Below are 20,268 nucleotides of genomic sequence, written 5' to 3'. Positions count from 1 at the left end.
AGATCATATTTATGTTCTGTTCAAAATCTTAACAAGAATACGTGTTGACTTGGAGTTGTACGCATGCCGTGAGCGGTGGAGTGTGACAGAGAAATTCACTATATTCTGAAAGGTGTGGTTTTCAAGTCATTGTAGGCAGTGATCGGTGTGCATAATTTTATTAACTGCATTGTCTCATTTCGTTGATTATAATTATATAACATCGAGTTATTTTGCACTTGACTCGAATTATTCACATCGGATTTCATACCTCAGAATTATGGTAGTCTTTTTCTTCTTCTGCACCAAGTTGGTCTCTTATTCTTTCCCTTTTCTTATTCCTACTCTTTTCCTTATCTTCTTTTTTTCCTTGTATTCTTTTTCCCCTTCTCTTTCACTTTTATTCTAAAGGTTTTTTTATTTCTTGCCTTCCTGCCTATTGACCATTATTCATCTTACCTTCATCCTCCACGTAGGGGAGTATTATCTACAGCGTACCTCACGAGGTGCACTGTGGGCGTTACGAAAGGGTGTTTGCAGCATCCCTTCACTAGAAACAGGAGATCAGCGCCTGCCCTATGAGCCTACAGAGGCTCAGGAGGACTTTAACGTCCCTTCACTACACCCGTTTTTCAGGTTTTATTTTATTTCCATTCCCGCTTCCTTCCTCCAGTCTTGCTGTCCTATTTCCTAGTCCAATTGTGGGGGTTTTCTCCTAGTTCAACAATCTGGTCCTTGTACTTCGTCTCTGTGTTCCAACTCTCACTGTCCACTTATTTATCAATCGTCCTTTCTCGTCATTTGCGTTTTCCTTCCTCTTAATTTCGTCGGCTCTTCCAGTCAGCCTCTCGAGCGCGGTTTCTCTTCTGCCGTTAATCCTGTTTCTTCAGTCACTTATCGCCTGTTTTTTTATTTTTCTTCCTACACTTTCTTCTCAGCTCATTCTCACGTCCTTCTACTCCCTATCCTTCAGTCCTCGCCGACATCGATTTTTTTTGTCGTCTCTTATTTAATGCCACTCTATAAGCGCGGCGCAAACCCATAACGAACATGACCAGAATACGTTTAATGTAAGAAAGCTTCTCTACACTCCTCTTATGTATACCGCCAGAGGTATACACGAGGTACACACACACACACATATATATATTATATATATATATATATATATATATATATATATATATATATATATATATATATATATATATATATATATATATAATAATATGTATGTCACATTATACACGCATAACCTTTTATTCACGGAAATTAAGCCACACACACACTGTGTCATAACGAATTCACTATACGTTGGGAATAACTTAGACCCAAGGCGATTTATAACTGATAAGCCCGTCTACACCGGCTAGGAGTCGAACCATAGTCTGGTTTAGAGATAACGATAGACAGTGACTCTGACCACCGAGCCATCAAGAAAGATAAAAGTTGATACCGACTCTGCCGTACATACGGCGCAGGTTTCCTGATGAGCGAAGCATCGCTTGGTCTTGTCAGCCCTTGGCTGGGCGACAACCGGCAAGGAAAGCCAGACGCCGCTGGTGTGTAACCCCACTGAATATTCAGTGGGCAGGGCATTGCGCATTCATCGGGCTGGGCGTATGGGGAACTACCCCGCGCCAATCTATGAATGCTTGGAAAAGGATGGGTAATGGTTTTTGGGGCCATCCCCTCTGAGAGGGAATGGGAGTGTGATGAAAAAATAACGGAAATATATACACACATTTTTATTTATATATATTTATATACGTATAACTGAATCACGAAAATATGGAACGCGATGAATATATATATAAAGATAAAATCCACGAAGCAGCACTCCAGTGTTTCCGTTTCCTTCGTGGATTTTATCTTTATTTATATATATATATATATATATATATATATATATATATATATATATATATATATATATATATATATATATATATATATATATGTATATATGTACAATACACAATTCCTTGCAGAGGGTTGCGCCAGAAGCTGTCTGCGTTTTTGGTATTAGTAAGAATTTAAAGACAGGTTTGCACACAACTCATTTAGGTATCTACTGCCTATAACTGCAAACGATCTCAGAGTCTTTTCCGTTGAGATGACAATAATGACTGGACCACAAACTTGAAATTATAATATACTGTCTTTTATATTTTAGTAAAAAGGAGCAAAATGGGATATTTTTGTTGTCCTTGGAATCTGCGCGCGTTGGGTGGCTCCAGAGAATGATTCCCTTCTTGTTTGCAACGAATCACTTAGGATGATGTTACTGACAACGACGGTTTTGTTTAGCGAACCTCACAAACCACGAGTAACGAGAGAGCAAACCAAATTAGCATTCTTGTCAGACTCCCTTTGCCATAGACGAAAAGAGAGAGAGAGAAAAAAAAGAAGACAGGATTCTCTCCAGAGAGCGTCATGAGGACCAGACCAGGCGAGCACGTCCCAGTGTGCAGATAGAATGAATAATTAGGTGAGAGGACCCTTTTATGGCTTGGTCTTCATGGCAGGCTTTGAATTTCTATATAGTTAGAAATCGACGTGTATTGACTTAGATTTCAGATCTCTATACAGTCGTCTGGCTTTGTTAATTCATTTCAGTTTCTGAATTCACACACACTCACTCATACACGCAAGGCCCTCTCTATCCCGGGCTGATCACCAGGTGCCTGCTGTGCTGACGTCAGCAGAGGCCCAATGCAGATTAGGGGAATCAGTGAAATCTGACACATGCGTACCCGGCATGATGATATGATACACAAAACATACTAGTAATCATCTAGGGTCGGGGGTTTTCATTTAGTGTGCAAGGAATTGACAGTAATAAGTATTTTACTGGTAGTCTACGCACCTCCGAGAGCTTTGGAATTATAAGTAGCTTCGCACGTTTACCTCAGATGTTAATATTTCTCATGCTCTTACCTCTCTTGCTGTCTCTAAAAGGTCTACTGTAAGGCAGACCCGAAGATTCCTTCCATGACTAAGTTTTCACCGGGAATTATATAAAAAAAATATCGCACCCACAGGAACAGGCAAAAACAAAGCTTGGAGGAGCCTATTCTAATTTGACCTAATACGACGTCTTCCAAACAGAAATTGTTTTCAGAGATCATTCAGATGAAATCATCTCATTTATTCCCTCAGTTCAGTTTCTCAAAACTCTCATCTTCGCGCGGCATGTGCTTTTAGAATCTTTGTTTACAGTGGTAAGTTTATCGTGTGAAAATATTTTTTCAGTAACTAGAGGACTTTTCTCTTACAGTTTATTCTGGTTTGCGTAGATATGAAATTCGACTTATCAGCCTAAGCCTGCAAATATGAACGTCCAGAGTAGTTGTCACAGAAGATCAAGTCATTCAAGAAAACTGATAAGTAACCGACAAGTTTTGATGGGCTAAAATAGGCCCAATGTGAGGACAAGAAATAAACTTGGAGCCGATGATGATGATGATAGCGCTGATTTGTATGCATGAGACGGCTAGCCTAAGGGAAATTTCTCTTTCTGACCACTGTGTGAATACTGCATAGGGTACCCTACGATTCTCGCAGTGCATGACGGATGTAGAAATTTCGACCGCAACGTTTCGCTTAATCCTTTATTTTCTTGAGGTATTTGCCACTTTTCTGAAAAGGGACAACACACGTTCCAATAATGTTTATTTTGATCCTATTTTCGGTTTAACTAGCAGATGAGTCACTTCTTTTAACACCAAAGAGGTAATTATTATGATGTTTCATTTTTATCACAAGAATCTTAACGTTGTAAAGAGAAAATATTATTATTATGAATTAGTTTAAAAAGATCACTGAGTTACAGTTTTAGACTCGCCGAAGAGCAAGGTCAGGTTTAAGAAGTTGGGCAGCCGATTAGGAGGAGTTGGAAGGGAACGGATGAAAAGTAAAAGGAAAAAAGCAAAGCCTTGAGTACCATACACAGTGTGCCACAAGGGACAAACTGGAATTGTTAAACGCTGCCCCAACCATCCGCCATTCCTTAGGGCCGTATCATATGATTAATTTAAAATAGGTTAAGCAGAGAATGACAGATCGTTCATTTGAAAGAAACCAGGAGACCTCGCAATCACATCATTCGTTGCACGACTTTTTTTTTATGTATATTTCATTGTATATTTTTGATATTTCCATAAATTTTTAACAAGGTATTACATTATATTTACTTTGATAAAAGACAGTCAAGAATAGTCTGGCCATCCTGATGTCAATTATGCCTCCTTTATCTCAGCCTCACTCTCAGATTCTTATGCTGCACTGAAACACGCGATTTGTTTTCCTGTGTGGCGAGGTGAGCCGTTGCAAAGATGAACACCGGGACTACTACTAACCGAATAAGATTTTGAAACTCGATTGCAAATGAGATTCTGTCTGTTTCTACCCCGCCGTTCTTTCTGTTTTCTCTCTTCTATTAAGTGTTCGACCCTGATCTGTTTCGTTGCTTGGTTTTATGCCTCGTTCTTTTCATTTTTATATTTTGTCATTTTCGCCTCTGTATTCCTATGTATTTTCTTTTCAATCTTCATTCCTTATATCAGTTACTTGAAAATTCAAACTATACGGGATATTTTCATTATTATGTCTCTTCCAGATCGACTGCAGTCGGGTATATTTGCATATTCCGCATTTCGATCCGCTTTCACTGTCACGACCGAGTTTTCCCTGGAAACTTCGAATATGATCACGAATTTTCCAATACAATTATATTATTAACCCAGCCGGTCAAGCTCATTCATTCTAGAGGCCTTTTCCTGCGAAGCCAGCCCCCTCGGCCCATTACTAAGCAAATGGAGTAAAGGGGGCGGGAACTAGTCTTTTTCATCGTCATCCCCCCCCCCCCACCCCCCCGTCTCCACGGGGACACCCTCCCCACGTGCGTGGAGGCAAAAGAAGCTCGCCTATAAGAACCCTGGCATGCTCTATACAGAACCATAGTTGAGAATATATACGCGAGTGACCGGTAGCTCTTCGGACCAGGCCGTTGTTAGTACAGCGTCATTGCAGTACAGATCTGGGTATCTAGGAGGAAGGTAGGGCTATTCTCCAGTTAGTGCAGCGCGCGAGGGTGTCCTAGGGTTACAGGGCCACTGAAACAGCTTGATGCAACGGCGGCTCAAGATTACCGTTCGTGCTGCGCTTATGAAGGAAATCGTTGTTAATGATACTTGAATACGGTGTTTCAGCCTTTGAAATTCACGAGTACATTTGACATATTCCGACAATTATTAAACTAAGAAAAGAATTGTCTTAACGCTTTTCATTGGCAGCGACTGAAGTTTGATAATAACAAATAGAGACCCACAATCAATAACATTAACAAATTAAAATACTTTTAATGTCCGTCATTATGGAAAGGTATTATCAGCCTCTACCCTCCAGAGAATACACTAAGGTCTATCGATTTAAATTAGGTCACAAAAATAATTCATCAGGAATAAAAAAAAAATAATTTCTACTCTCAGATCATTTCAAAAACATAAAAAAAAAATAATTCATAACATCAGGAATAATAATAAAAAAAAATTTCTACTCTCAGATCATTTCAAAAACATTAATTTTCACGTTCTTCTTCTGCTTCTCTCCAGGATTCGAAATGAGGGTCCGTTCCGGGTTGCTTTTACTGGGATGCTTCGGAGGGGCGCTGGCAGGTCGTCCTACCCCGGACTTGCAAACGAAGGATACTTCGCAGGTCCTGCAGAAGAGGGACGGTCAACACCACGCGGTAAGGAGTGCTTGCATGTCTTTGAATTCCTTTTTGAATTTCTTAGAAATCCTCTTGAATTTACTTGTATTCCTTTTGAATTTGGTGGAGATGAAGATGCGGTAATTCCAAGTCAGGTCGACGGTACATCGTAATAAGTTTGTCCGTTACTTTTTGCACTTGAGTTTTATATATCTACAGTATATACATTAATATATATACATATAATATAAATATATATATATATATAATATATATATATATATATATATATATATATATATATATATATATATATATATCTATATCTATATCTACATCTAACTATCTATCTACCTACTGTACATGTATATATATATATATATATATATATATATATATATATATATATATATATATATATATAAATAATAGAAATAATCAACACACAATCACGTGTGGAACAGAAATAAATTTCTGACTCACGTCAGGATGGAACCCAGGTCTTTCAGGTGGAAAGCGCCCTCGCCTTCCACCTGAAAGACCTGGTTCGATCCCGACGTGAGTCAGAATTTATATATATATATATATATATATATATATATATATATATATATATATATATATATATATATATATATATATATATATATATATACACAGATAGATGGCTAGGTATAAATATAATTGTAGATACATATACAAATACACAATAAACTTTATGTATCATCTTGTCTTCCTCTGATCAGCACACAGCCCCTGCTCTACCTCCTACTGCCGACAGTTACTCTAGTTACTCCGCACCTACTGGTCCGGCCGCTTCCGGTGGCCATTACTACTCCTACCAACCAGTGGAGGAGCCGAAACCAGCGGAAATGGACGATAACAAGAAAGATTACTGCCCGATTGATACGGTGAGCCTCGTTTTGGTTTTTGATTTTTGCGAGTCACGGTCGTCTAGGTTATGGGAGGCTTTGGTGATAGTATTCTTTATGCTCGTTTTAGTATATTCTTAGACGTATTTAAAGGTCGTTGGTATTACTATAATACAGGAAGAACGTATTCTTTATGCTCTTTATATTATATTCTTAGACGAATTTAAAGGTCGTTGGTAAATACTATGATACAGGAAGAACGTACTCTTTATGCTCTTTATATTATATTCTTGGACGAATTTAAAGGTCTTCGGTAAATACTGTGATACAGGAAAAACGTATTCTTTATACTCTTTATATTATATTCTTAGACGAATTTAAAGGTCGTTGATAAATACTATAATACAAGAAAAACGTATTCTTTATACTCTTTATATTATATTCGTAGACGAATTTAAAGGTTGTTGATAAATACTATAATACAAGAAAAACGTATTCTTTATACTCTTTATATTATATTCTTAGACGAATTTAAAGGTCGTTGGTAAATACTATAATACAAGAAAACGTATTCTTTATACTCTTTATATTATATTCTTAGACGAATTTAAAGGTCGTCGGTAAATAGTATAATACAGGAAGAACGTATTCTTTATATTCTTTATATTATATTCTTAGACGAATTTAAAGGTTGTTGATAAATACTATAATACAAGAAAAACGTATTCTTTATACTCTTTATATTATATTCTTAGACGAATTTAAAGGTCGTTGGTAAATACTGTAATGCAGAAAAACGTATTATTTATACTCTTTTCATTATATTCTTTAATGAATGTAAAGAACTGCACTGTATTATAATACACCAAAACCGAATCGATCGTCGCGGTCGGAATGCGGTTGTAACTTTATATTATGATTCTTAGACAGTCACTTCCTAAAGGACCGGCTGACGAAGTATCAGCCTAATATATATAAATATATATATATATACGGAAAATATATTATTTATATATATATATATATATTTATATATTTATTTTTTTTTTTTTTTTTGTGAACATTTTCTCTTTATGGGCACTTGAATTTGAAAAGGCTGTTGGTTTAAAATAAGTGAAACAACGATAAAAAGAAATATTAAAAACTCATAGGAAACTGCAGTGAGATTAATGTTATGTAGCACCGTTAATCTTATGACGGTCTCCTTTTATGTTTTATTGTAAATAATGACGTTCATTTTTTATTTTCTTCTTAATTTTATCCGCGCGTTACTACATCGGTTCCCATTTTCTCGTTTCTGTTAATTATTTTCGTATAATTATTCTTTGCGTTTTCATTGGTGCTCTGCAATGCGCAAAGTATAGCATTTTAGCGGGTTTCATTTTGTGTCTGTCATGCGTTTTAGTTGACGTTTTATATTCTTGGCCATCGCATTTTTCATCTGTGCCGTTGTGCTCTTACGGTTAATTACGAAATTGTGTATATTTTTTTAATATACAATATATCGGCCATTCTTTTTAGTCTCCTTTGAGGTATAGTGAATGGACAAAATAACCGTGATTCCCACTGCACCGCAGGTTTTTTTTTTTTTGAGTTATAGTGAATGGACAAAATAACTGTGATTCCCATGCACCACTTGAATTTGAGTTATAGTGAATGGAGAAAATAACCGTGATTCCCACTGGTTTTTGTCTCCTCTGAATAGTGAATGGACAAACAACGATGAAAGGAAATATTAAAGTTACTGGACAAAATAACCGTGATTCCCACTGCACCGAGGTTTTTAGTCTCCCCTGAGTTATAGTGAATGGAGAAAATAATGATTCCCACTGACCGCAGGTTTTTAGTCTCCTCTGAGTTATTGAATGGACAAAATAATGATTCCCACTGTTTTATTCCTTTATAGTGAATGGACAAAATAACCGTGATTCCCACTAATTTTATCTCCTCTGAGTTATAGTGAATGGAGAAAATAATCAGTTCCCACTTTTCCGCAGGTTTTAGTCTCCTCTGAGTTATTTTGAATGGAGAAAATAACCGTGATTCCCACTCCACCTCAGGTTTTTAGTCTCCTCTGAGTTATAGTGAATGGAGAAAATAACCGTTTCCCATTGGTTTTAGTCTCCTCTGAGTTATAGTGAATGGAGAAAAATAATAGTGATTCCCATTTTAGGTTTTTCATTTATAGTGAATGGACAAAATAACCGTGATTCCCACTCCACCGCAGGTTTTTAGTCTCCTCTGAGTTATAGTGAATGGAGAAAATAACCGTGATTCCCACTCCACCTCAGGTTTTTAGTCTCCTCTGAGTTATAGTGAATGGAGAAAATAACCGTGATTCCCACTCCACCTCAGGTTTTTCATCTCCTCTGAGTTATAGTGAATGGACAAAATAACCGTGATTCCCATTCCAAATTGTGTTTAGTCTTTTTATAGTGAATGGAGAAAATATATGATTCCCATCCACCTCAGGTTTTTAGTCTCCTCTGAGTTATAGTGAATGGAGAAAATAACCGTGATTCCCACTCCACCGCAGGTTTTTAGTCTCCTCTGAGTTATAGTGAATGGACAAAATAACCGTGATTCCCACTGCACCGCAGGTTTTTAGTCTCCTTTGAGTTATAGTGAATGGAGAAAATAACCGTGATTCCCACTCCACCGCAGGTTTTTAGTCTTCTCTGAGTTATAGTGAATGGACAAAATAACCGTGATTCCCACTGCACCGCAGGTTTTTAGTCTCCTTTGAGTTATAGTGAATGGAGAAAATAACCGTGATTCCCACTCCACCTCAGGTTTTTAGTCTCCTCTGAGTTATAGTGAATGGAGAAAATAACCGTGATTCCCACTCCACCGCAGGTTTTTAGTCTCCTCTGAGTTATAGTGAATGGACAAAATAACCGTGATTCCCACTGCACCGCAGGTTTTTAGTCTCCTTTGAGTTATAGTGAATGGAGAAAATAACCGTGATTCCCACTGCACCGCAGGTTTTTAGTCTCCTTTGAGTTATAGTGAATGGACAAAATAACCGTGATTCCCACTCCACCGCAGGTTTTTAGTCTCCTTTGAGTTATAGTGAATGAACAAAATAGCCGTGATTCCCACTCCACCGCAGGTTTTTAGTCTCCTCTGAGTTACAGTGAATGAACAAAATAACCGTGATTCCCACTCCACCGCAGGTTTTTAGTCTCCTCTGAGTTACAGTGAATAAACAAAAATAAGCGTGATTCCCACTCCACCGCAGGTTTTTAGTCTCCTCTGAGTTACAGTGAATGAACAAAATAACCGTGATTCCCACTCCACCGCAGGTTTTAGTCTCCTCTGAGTTACAGTGAATGAACAAAATAACCGTGATTCCCACTCCACCGCAGGTTTTTAGTCTCCTCTGAGTTACAGTGAATGAACAAAATAAGCGTGATTCCCACTCCACCGCAGGTTTTTAGTCTCCTCTGAGTTACAGTGAATGAACAAAATAACCGTGATTCCCACTCCACCGCAGGTTTTAAGTCTCCTCTGAGTTACAGTGAATGAACAAAATAACCGTGATTCCCACTCCACCGCAGGTTTTAGTCTCCTCTGAGTTACAGTGAATGAACAAAATAAGCGTGATTCCCACTCCACCGCAGGTTTTAAGTCTCCTCTGAGTTACAGTGAATGAACAAAATAAGCGTGATTCCCACTCCACCGCAGGTTTTTAAGTCTTCTCTGAGTTACAGTGAATGAACAAAATAAGACAAAAGGTTTTAGTCTCCTCTGAGTTACAGTGAATCAAAATAAGCGTGATTCCACCGCAGGTTTTTAGTCTCCTCTGAGTTACAGTGAATGAACAAAATAACCGTGATTCCCATTCCACCGCAGGTTTTTAGTCTCCTCTGAGTTACAGTGAATGAACAAAATAAGCGTGATTCCCACTCCACCGCAGGTTTTAAGTCTCCTCTGAGTTATAGTGAATGGACAAAATAACCGTGATTCCCACTCCACCGCAGGTTTTTAGTCTCCTCTGAGTTACAGTGAATGAACAAAATAACCGTGATTCCCATTCCACCGCAGGTTTTTAGTCTCCTCTGAGTTACAGTGAATGAACAAAATAACCGTGATTCCCACTCCACCGCAGGTTTTAAGTCTCCTCTGAGTTATAGTGAATGGACAAAATAAGCGTGATTCCCACTCCACCTCAGGTTTTTAGTCTCCTCTGAGTTACAGTGAATGAACAAAATAACCGTGATTCCCACTCCACCGCAGGTTTTTAGTCTCCTCTGAGTTATAGTGAATGGACAAAATAACCGTGATTCCCATTCCACCGCAGGTTTTGGCCCCCATCATCGTCATCACAGTCTTCGCCGGAGTCCTGGCAGGAAACGCCCTCGGCATGATTCCTAGAGTTCGGTTCCAGCTGCCTCAGGCCACAATCGACGCCATAAATGCCCTGAAACCCGACCCCCTGGGCATCAAGCCCGACATCATAGGACCCGCTAATGCCTTCATTCCAGCAGTTGGGACCGGGAGAAGACAAGCGACTGTCGAAAATTCGGATCTTATGGGCAACGTCACCCAAATGGCTCTCGATCAGGTAAGGGCAACAGCTCGACAACTGTCTTAATCGTGGCCTTAGGCTTCTTGTATGGTTTATCATTTTGACGTTTGCCTCTTCCCTTCCAATCTGCTTAAAATAACGCCAGGTATGGTACCTTGTGGGTCTCCTGAAGGAGGGTCGTCTTGCTGAACATAACCGTTATCCCTCAGGGCTAAAGTTATTTTCTGTGGTTAATATTATTGGCATTTCATTATCGATTCTGTTACTCCTGTTTTTCATAGTCTTCCAGCACTCAAGAAATAGCCCATTGTTCCCTATATTTCTTGGAACAAATAAATGGATAACACTGATCTCAATTAAAACATATTTTTGTAAAAAAATATCGACTCCCAAAGGGCTTTTAATTTTGTTCAGCCAATTAAATAATGCATATTTTTGACAGAGCAAAATGCCAGCAGGATAAGAAATATAGTGCCCTTATCTAGCCCAGCCCCAAACAAAGGGAAACACTAGGAAACAGGAGGGAAGGAAGAACCGTTAGACATTTCTTCCTCTGAAAGAAAGGTTATGAGTGAGGGAAAACAGAAGCAGAGAGAGAGTTTCAAACCCGAGTAAAACGTGAGTGAACCTTTCCATTTTCTTTTCTTTTCAGCTAACGACTTTTGTGATGGACACCATCGAGACAGACGACTGTGGGTCGAGGATCATTTGCGAAACTGGGAAATATGCTGAAGGACGGAAAAACTTCCTTGGGTAAGAGAGAGAGAGAGAGAGAGAGAGAGAGAGAGAGAGAGAGAGAGACCTTACAGACCTTACAGTTCGTTCAGGTTGCCCCAGGTCCCTCAGTGAGAGAGAGAGAGAGAGAGAGAGAGAGAGAGAGAGAGAGAGATGAAACAAAAAGAATAACGTACTTATGAAGTATACGGAAAGCCGTAGAATTCTCCAAGAGAGAGAGAGAGAGAGAGAGAGAGAGAGAGAGAGAGAGAGAGAGAGAAAGAGAGAATAAAAAAATAACGAAATATAAATTATAAATTAAAGCTGTAGAATTCTCCCTTTAGAGAGAGAGAGAGAGAGAGAGAGAGAGAGAGAGAGAGAGAGAGAGAGAGAGAGAGAGGAAAAAGTATAACGCAGTTGTAAAGTATACAGAAAAGCGTAGAATTCTCCTTAGAGAGAGAGAGAGAGAGAGAGAGAGAGAGAGAGAGAGATTAGTTTACAAGCGTTATCCGAACTGCTTCACGAAAATTTTACTTCAGTATGTTTTGACTTTTTTAAACTGAGGATATTGGTAATGCTTCTTCTTCTGAGTATTTCTAACTATTTTTATAAATATCCGCTTTACGAAACTCTTTCCTAACTGCTGCCAATTGTGTTTTTTTTTTTTTTTTTTTTGCTGAAGTTGTCGATAATGATTTTTATTTTCAACGAGTCTTTTCATCACCAAAGTTTCCCTTCTTTTTCCCCCCCTCAGCATCATGCACTTCCTAACGCCGTCTATATACAGAAACAAGATGAAGGTATTCAAGGACTCGGCTCTCAAGAAATCCGACTGCCGTAAGTTCAGGTGCGGATACGTTGACGGAAAGAAAATCTGAGGCGTAGGAATCGCAAAAAGCTCCGGAAAAGCGTAAGATTGTAGGAGTTGGTTTTCGACAAAATGCATCTTCTCTTTTCTGTAGAGCCTGACACTCTCACTTCAGGATACTGCCCAGGAACTCGTAACAGTAATTAGTTTGTCGCTTTATATTGCCACTAAATTGTTCAGGTTTCAAGTAATGTTGACCAGATGAGAATATTAATTTCCTGATCGTAGGATTGACCTACGTCGCTGCCTAAAAATTATTACTTTAAAATATTATTACTTTAGTCGAAAATTAATTTTCTTTAAAATACCTTCACAAAATTCTACGTTTAGTGGCAATACCAATTTGTAAATATTTTTTTGTCTCGTTTGAAAAAGTATTTAGCTGCTTTCTACATTTATTCACACTTATTTATTTTCACTCAGCGTGAAAAATTCATCACTGATCATTTCGACATGACAAGACTTTTGAGACCAAGAGGTGACATTTTAGTGATGACAAACTTTACCTAAGATTTTTGACTCAACACTACCCCATAATCTTGTATGAACCTGAGTTAGCAGAAACCCTAAATTTCTTGATATGAAATACAAGTAAAAAAAGCATACATTAACTACCTATTTCTTTTACTTTGCTATTCATCATCTTTTATCTGAACCGGTTGTATTGATCTCAGATGGACGAGCAACGTAATGTTCCCAAATTTACTGAAAGAGACAGAGCTGAAATGGGTAGATTATTAATTACTATGATAGTGTTCGTAGTCAACGCAATTGGCTGTACCGGAACTTCCTTTAAATTCTGGTCGTGTTTGAATTGATTGAATGTGTAACTTAAGTTTTATATATATATATATATATATATATATATATATATATATATATATATATATATATATATATATATATATATATATATATGTATATATATATATGTATGTATGTATGTATGTATGTATGTATGCATGTATGTATGCATATATGTACGTTTGTATCTGTGCGTGTGCATAAGTGTGTATGGGCGTGTATAAGAGTTTGATTCAACCTGTTCATTTAAATCTATACCTAATAAATCATTATTGGCCAAATTGATTCAGTTTTTGAGTTGCTTGTCTAAAGTTAATTTTTATTCACCAACATTATCTTTCACTTGTTACTTCACTTCCTGTTTCAGATCAAAAGAGCTTCTTGATTAATCTCTCTCTCTCTCTCTCTCTCTCTCTCTCTCTCTCTCTCTCTCTCTCTCTCTCTCTCTCTCTCTCTCTGCCTTCACACCAACATATTAAGAATCACCCCTATTGTTTTCTCTCTCTCTCTCTCTCCTTTCCATCAATCTTTTTGCTCTCAAAGTTACTTATCTTTGGAGAAATAAGTTGGTACACAAAATTCACATCTGGGCAACAGTGTGAATCCACAAGACGCCATGTATAATACACAATATTTTTATTAGTTTTTTCGACCATCAGGTGTTCATATCACTCAGTAGCTCTGCAAGGAATGGGTTCGTGTGACAAATATGTGACGCGTGACAGGAAACTGTGACAATTGACTTGTATCCATGCATTGTTAGTTTTATTTATTTATTTGTTGTTCTGCTAACTGCTTTTGTTTTCTATCGTCGTGCAACAGACACAATAAAGAGTATCTAATGACATTCATTTATCACTGAATCCTCTCTTGTTTGTCCCATTTTTTTTTCACAAATCATTTCGACTGACTACCATCCCATTGTATTGGAATATTGGAATGTTTTATCATTCATGATAAACCGTATCACAGTAGGTCTAAAAACCTTCATTGTTGATCAGACTGTTGACTGACGTTTACGTGCAGGCGATTGGCTTTAAATCATAAACTCACTGGACAGATGAACAGACAGTGTACTTATGGACAGAACGGGCAGCCAGCCAGTCTTTTCACCGTACCGTAATGAAAATGAGTAGACAGGTAGAGACAGACCCATAATCAAAGGGACTATATTTCACACAGTGATTTGTCTCTTTGATTTCAGATGAGTTCCTTTTCAAGACTGGAATGGAATGCACGTGTAGAAACCTACAGCCACTTTTGATTTTCTGATGCACAAATTAAAACTTTAATTTGTCAGCTTATGTGGGCATTAATTGCTTTCTAACCGATCCTTAGAGCCATTTGTACTGGACGTGTTTCCATACATTCAACTAAGGGTGTTTTTCAGAGTGTATTTTCATATAATTTACCTTGTTCTCTCATCCTTCATGATTTTTCCGTAAAGTTGAATAATTAAGATAATCATATTTTTATCAAAATGATTCTATGCAAGGACCTCATATGCCTGGAATCATTTTTTTTTCTTCTTCTTCTTCTTCTTCTTCTTCTTCTTCTTCTTCTTCTTCTTCTTCTTCCGTGTCATATCTCTCTCTCTCTCTCTCTCTCTCTCTCTCTCTCTCTCTCTCTCTCTCTCTCTCTCTCTGTCAATGCTCTCTCCTCTCTCTCTCTCTCTCTCTCTCTCTCTCTCTCTCTCTCTCTCTCTCTCTCTCTCTCTCTCTCTCTCAATGTTTATCCCCCTCTCTCTCTCTCTCTCTCTCTCTCTCTCTCTCTCTCTCTCTCTCTCTCTCTCAATGTGTCATATGCATCCAGTAGCACTGGAGAGTCGTCTCCGACCTTACGAATCAATGAACACTTTCTCTCAATCGCATCCACTTGCTACGTAATGAGAAACCTCCCATAACAAACCGCCCCACTGATAGCATTCTCCGCCGAAGAAGTGCAAGAAGACCTCGCGAGATCCTATTGGCTGCTGAAGCAGGGGTAAAGAAAGAAAGGGGGGGGGGGGAAAGGGTGGTCTCTCCTCATGACTAACCCCCCCCACTCACCCCCCAAAAGGAGACGAGTGAGGCAAAAGATGCCCGCATATAAAAAGCGCGAGATGCCCCTACGAGCGGGTAGTGTAAAGTACATCCGTCGGTGGCCGAGCTCTCTCTCCTAGAGACTGCCTGTCAGCTTGCGATTACGAAGGAAGGTGAGGATAATAATGGCCTTGTCATTGCCTTGGTCGCCAAAATGGCGACTGCTCCATTCTTTGCGTTTGATCGCTCGACGAAGTTGCATTAGTTCACGCACTTGCTATCGATGTCAAAGTCATTTGATGCGTGAAGTGTATATATATTCTTGCATATTGCTTTGCTTTGTTCCAGCTTATGATACCCTTTCGCTAAAAAAAAAAAAAAAATTTTTTTTTTACATATAAGGAATTATTCTGCAAGTATTATTACTTTTCATCTACCCCAATTTCTGAATCCTCTTATTAGGAGAGGTATTATTAATACAGACGGTGTATATGTGTAGTATCTGTACGCCTGTATATTCGTATGTTCGTTGAACATTGCAAAAAAGTGCAAGTCTAAATCACAAAAGTGAAGATATGGATGGAATGGTCACAAACTGAGCATCATAATAATATCCTTCACAAAACGTTTTTGGTTTTCTGCGTTACTCCGGAGCCAGAAACGTTTTAGACAGACAATAAAGTCCAAAAAAGGCAATAGTATACGAGTCAAGGTTGTAAGGATAAGTGATAACTGTAGTACGATTTCCGTAGATTCGCTCTACTCGTCCAAAATCATCGTTTGCGCTCCTCCCTAAATTGGCCGAAAGCTGCACTTTCGAAGCTTCTCTGGTTTTATTCTTAAACAGCAACGTAATTCTACATTAAATTTCCTATGTTACTCTTCCTCACCTCATTTTATTTGCTCCATTTATAGATCGAGAATTGTAATGCAAAGAAAGGGAGAGGTATATGTTTCGAAATTGGTTCCTAATTTTTTTTTTTGTGGTTTTGCTATCGTTCAATGATTTTTCTTTATAATGAATTTTCTTGTTGTTTGTCACATTATTCCTCGAAAACAATGATGTTCGACCGTGCTCAGTTTTAAGACATATGTGTTTCGAGAAGGAAAAAATGCTAAAAACTGTTTTTGACGCAGAATTATTTATCGACATTCACTATTTTAGAGTATTCTTGGGTTAACACTCAGAGAAAACTGTTTTGTCTGTTTTAAATAGTCTGGTTTTAAATATAACGTTCTTAGATAATAATAATTATTATTATTATAATAATAATAATAATAATAATAATAATAATAATAATAAATAATAATAATAATAATAATAATAATAATTCCATCGCTTTATACCAGTCATCTGTTTTTGATAAATGAAGGAACGAGCTGATCATTTTCCAGTGTTTTTGAGTTTTAATAGTTAGGACACACCTCTTGAACAAGAGGCTCCGGGTTCGTTTCATTACCCGAGCGAATCGGGCCGATTTGGGCACGTTCTCTTAAATCCCAAGGTGTGCCTCTTGGAACCTAAGCAGTGAATCAAGTACCTGACTGCGTTGTTTAGTTAACCACAGCAAAAAAAGTCTTTCTCCATTGACTGTTACAGGACAACATGAGGGTACGTTCTCTTTTGGCGTTACTGACATGCATAGCGGCAGCAGTGGCGGTACCTCCGTCCATATCCCCTCACCTTCTGGGGCGCAACTGAACGACGCTTCCGAAGCGCTGACGAAGAGAGACGGCCAACACCACCACGCGGTATGTGGTCACACTGTATTCTTTTGTTTATCTGAAAGGCCACTGGGACACTCACTAAATACATTCGAGTATATGCAAGCTTGTTTATGATACACTGATGTTTTCTTCATCACTATTGATGTAGTATTTATATTCAATATAATATATATATATATATATATATATATATATATATATATATATATATATATATATATATATATATATATATATATATATATATATATATGTATGTAAATGAAATTTTTGTTCTTATTATCATCATTATTATTATTATTGATATTTTACCTCCTGGTTCCCTTTACCAGCACACGGCTCCAGCTCCTGTTGTTGATAGTTACTCCAGTTACGCCTCAGCCAGCGCTCCTGCCGCGACTGGTGGCCATTACTACTACTATCATCCGGTGGAGGAGGTCGCGGAAGAAGACTCCAATAAGAAAGATTATTGCCCAGTTGACACGGTGAGTCCTGCGACCTGGTCATTTACTTCCTGGTCATTTACTTCCTGGTCATTTACTTCCTGTCATTTACTTCCTGGTCATTTACTTGCAGGTTATTAAATTCCTGGTCATTTACTTCCTGGTCATTACTTCCTGGTCATTAAATTCCTGGTCATTTACTTCCTGGTCATTAAATTCCTGGTCATTTACTTCCTGGTCATTTACTTCCTGGTCATTAAATTCCTGGTCATTTACTTGCAGGTCATTGACCTCAATGTCAATCTTGGAAAATTTTCAACTCTTGGTTTTTGGAAATGAACGTCCAGGTTATTAAATATATATATATATATATATATATATATATATATATATATATATATATATATATTTACTAAAGGTCATTTGGATGATATCTAATGGAGTTTTTATTCAAAAAGTTACAATTTCTTGGACAAACAGTCCACATTACAAACGGATACTTGATAATGTTTTTGTCCAAGAAAGCTTGTTTTTTGAATAAAAACTTTTACCAAATGAGGTCCTTTAACATTCTACTAATGCACAGAACAGTTGCGTATGTGATAAAGTTAATATATATATATATATATATATATATATATATATATATATATATATATATATATATATATATATATATAAAATATTCATTTTAATTTTCCTCAGGTTTTAGCCCCCATCATCGTCATCACCGTCTTCGCTGGAATCCTGGCAGGCGACGCCGTTGGCTTAATCCCCACCGTTCGGTTCCAGGTACCTCAGGCCACGATGGACGCCATAAATGCCCTGAAATTCGACCCCCTGGGCATCAAGCCCGACATCATAGGACCCGCTAACGCCTTCATTCTAGCGGACCCAACTGCAGGCAGGCAAATGACGGTGGACAGTGGGGATCTTATGGGCAACGTCACCCAAATGGCTCTCGATCAGGTAATTTTAATGTTTTTTTTTTTGTTTTTTTCGCTCGCAAAACAAGTCGCTTAATGTATAGTTCTGTTTCTTATTCATTTTTTTTTCCATAAGAAACTTTTTCGTTTTTATGCTTAATTTCGAATGTTATAATCTGGATGCCATTTTTCCAACTTTTTCAGTTTTACAACAAAATGTCTAATATTCTGGAGTGAAAATCGTTCGGTTTTGTAATGATTTGCATAAATGACTTTGAAAAGTACGGTATCCATTCAATTTCTTTTATATTTTATTTCAGTTAGCAGGCTTCATGACCGATGTTGTCGATAGCGAAGACTGTGGATCGAGATTGTTGTCGGGAAATATGCGAAGGACTGTAAGAATGATCGAGGAGAGAGAGAGAGAGAGAGAGAGAGAGAGAAATGTTAAAGATATGGAACAGAAAGCAGGACCCTAAAGTAAAATAAACTCTCATTGGTAAGAAGATAGAGAGAGAGAGAGAGAGAGAGAGAGAGAGAGAGAGAGAGAGAGAGAGAGAGAGAGAGAACACGGTTAAAAATATGGAACGGAAAGCATGACCCTAAAATATACGTAAAGGCATAAAATCTCATTGGTAAGGTAAGAGAGAGAGAGAGAGAGAGAGAGAGAGAGAGAGAGAGAGAGAGAGAGAGAGAGAGAGAGAGAGTTAAGAAGCACCTGAGCTACGTAATAGATATGTAAGCAAAAAATTGCTGATAACAAATTTTGCTTTTGAAGCTCACAACCTTGACACAATTGATATAACATTTGCAATATTTATTTTTTATTTTTTCCCAAGGATCATGCACTTCCTGACACCGGCGATATACAGAAACAAGATGAAAGTTTTCAAGGACTCTGCTCTCAAGAAACTGGACTGCACGAAGTTCACCTGTGGCTACCTAGGAAACATAATCTAAAACAAAAAGAAGGTTTCGCGTGATCACTAAGGAAAGTGGTTTTCCGCAGAGAGTTCAATTTGAAATCGAATCTGGAAAAGCGGTCTTTTTTTTTTTTTTTTTTTACTTCAGGTGAAATGCTGTTTTAAGATGAACAGGATACTAAATTGCAGATTATGAGATTCAGTAATGTAACCTCATTTGCTGAATAATTCTTGCTAGATTCAGTATGAGCCTCATCGTCCAATGATCTGAGTATGACGAAAGCGTATAGTTTTTCCTTAAAGTGGTAAATCCATACCTCGGCCCATGTTTTTCAAGATGATATTTGAATATATCACTCTTCACTTTCCACTTCTCATGTAGATTATGTTTTATTATTATAGAAGAAGGTTTATCTTCTGTTACGTATTTATTTATTTATTTATATAAATATATATTACTATATTAACTTTTTTGACGCTGTACGACTTATGACTTTGAGACTTCAACCAAGAAGCTTTATATCACAATTATAAGGACACAGACTTTGAGACTTACCGGCAAATCTATACAAATGACTAGTGACTCTCCCATAACACTTGTAAATTAGGTACATTCCTTTGTATAGTTAAGGAGACAAAATTCGTGACCTCAGAACACGTTTCCATTCCAGAGAGAAACATTTTCTTTCCGTAAAAACAAAAATCGTTGTTTTATCCAAGATTATCAAACATGCAAATGCACAAGC

General features: G+C 37.6%; 1 protein-coding gene across 3 annotated transcripts; it reads left to right on the top strand.

Annotated features, from left to right (window-relative positions):
• Positions 1-4,908: 4,908 nt before the first annotated feature.
• Positions 4,909-18,983, top strand: LOC136827550 (uncharacterized). Of its 3 annotated transcripts, XR_010849809.1 has the most exons (10): positions 4,909-5,039; positions 5,595-5,731; positions 6,439-6,603; positions 10,868-11,131; positions 11,748-11,848; positions 12,564-12,719; positions 17,103-17,254; positions 17,563-17,715; positions 18,379-18,642; positions 18,920-18,983. XR_010849809.1 is itself a non-coding variant. In XM_067085058.1 (6 exons), exons 2-6 carry the CDS (start codon positions 5,603-5,605, stop codon positions 12,685-12,687), a joined length of 783 nt encoding a protein of 260 aa, XP_066941159.1. In that variant the 5' UTR covers positions 4,909-5,039; positions 5,595-5,602; the 3' UTR covers positions 12,688-14,328. The 3 variants fall into 3 exon arrangements, 1 of the variants encoding a protein (XP_066941159.1); XR_010849810.1 differs by lacking the exon at positions 18,379-18,642 and having other exon boundaries at positions 18,920-18,962; XM_067085058.1 differs by lacking the exons at positions 17,103-17,254; positions 17,563-17,715; positions 18,379-18,642; positions 18,920-18,983 and having other exon boundaries at positions 12,564-14,328.
• The last annotated feature ends 1,285 nt before the right edge of the window (positions 18,984-20,268 follow it).

The sequence above is a fragment of the Macrobrachium rosenbergii genome, chromosome 3 (assembly GCF_040412425.1).
Source record: "Macrobrachium rosenbergii isolate ZJJX-2024 chromosome 3, ASM4041242v1, whole genome shotgun sequence".
NCBI classification, from domain to species: Eukaryota; Metazoa; Arthropoda; class Malacostraca; order Decapoda; family Palaemonidae; genus Macrobrachium; species Macrobrachium rosenbergii.
This window is presented reverse-complemented; position numbering and strand designations above follow the sequence as displayed.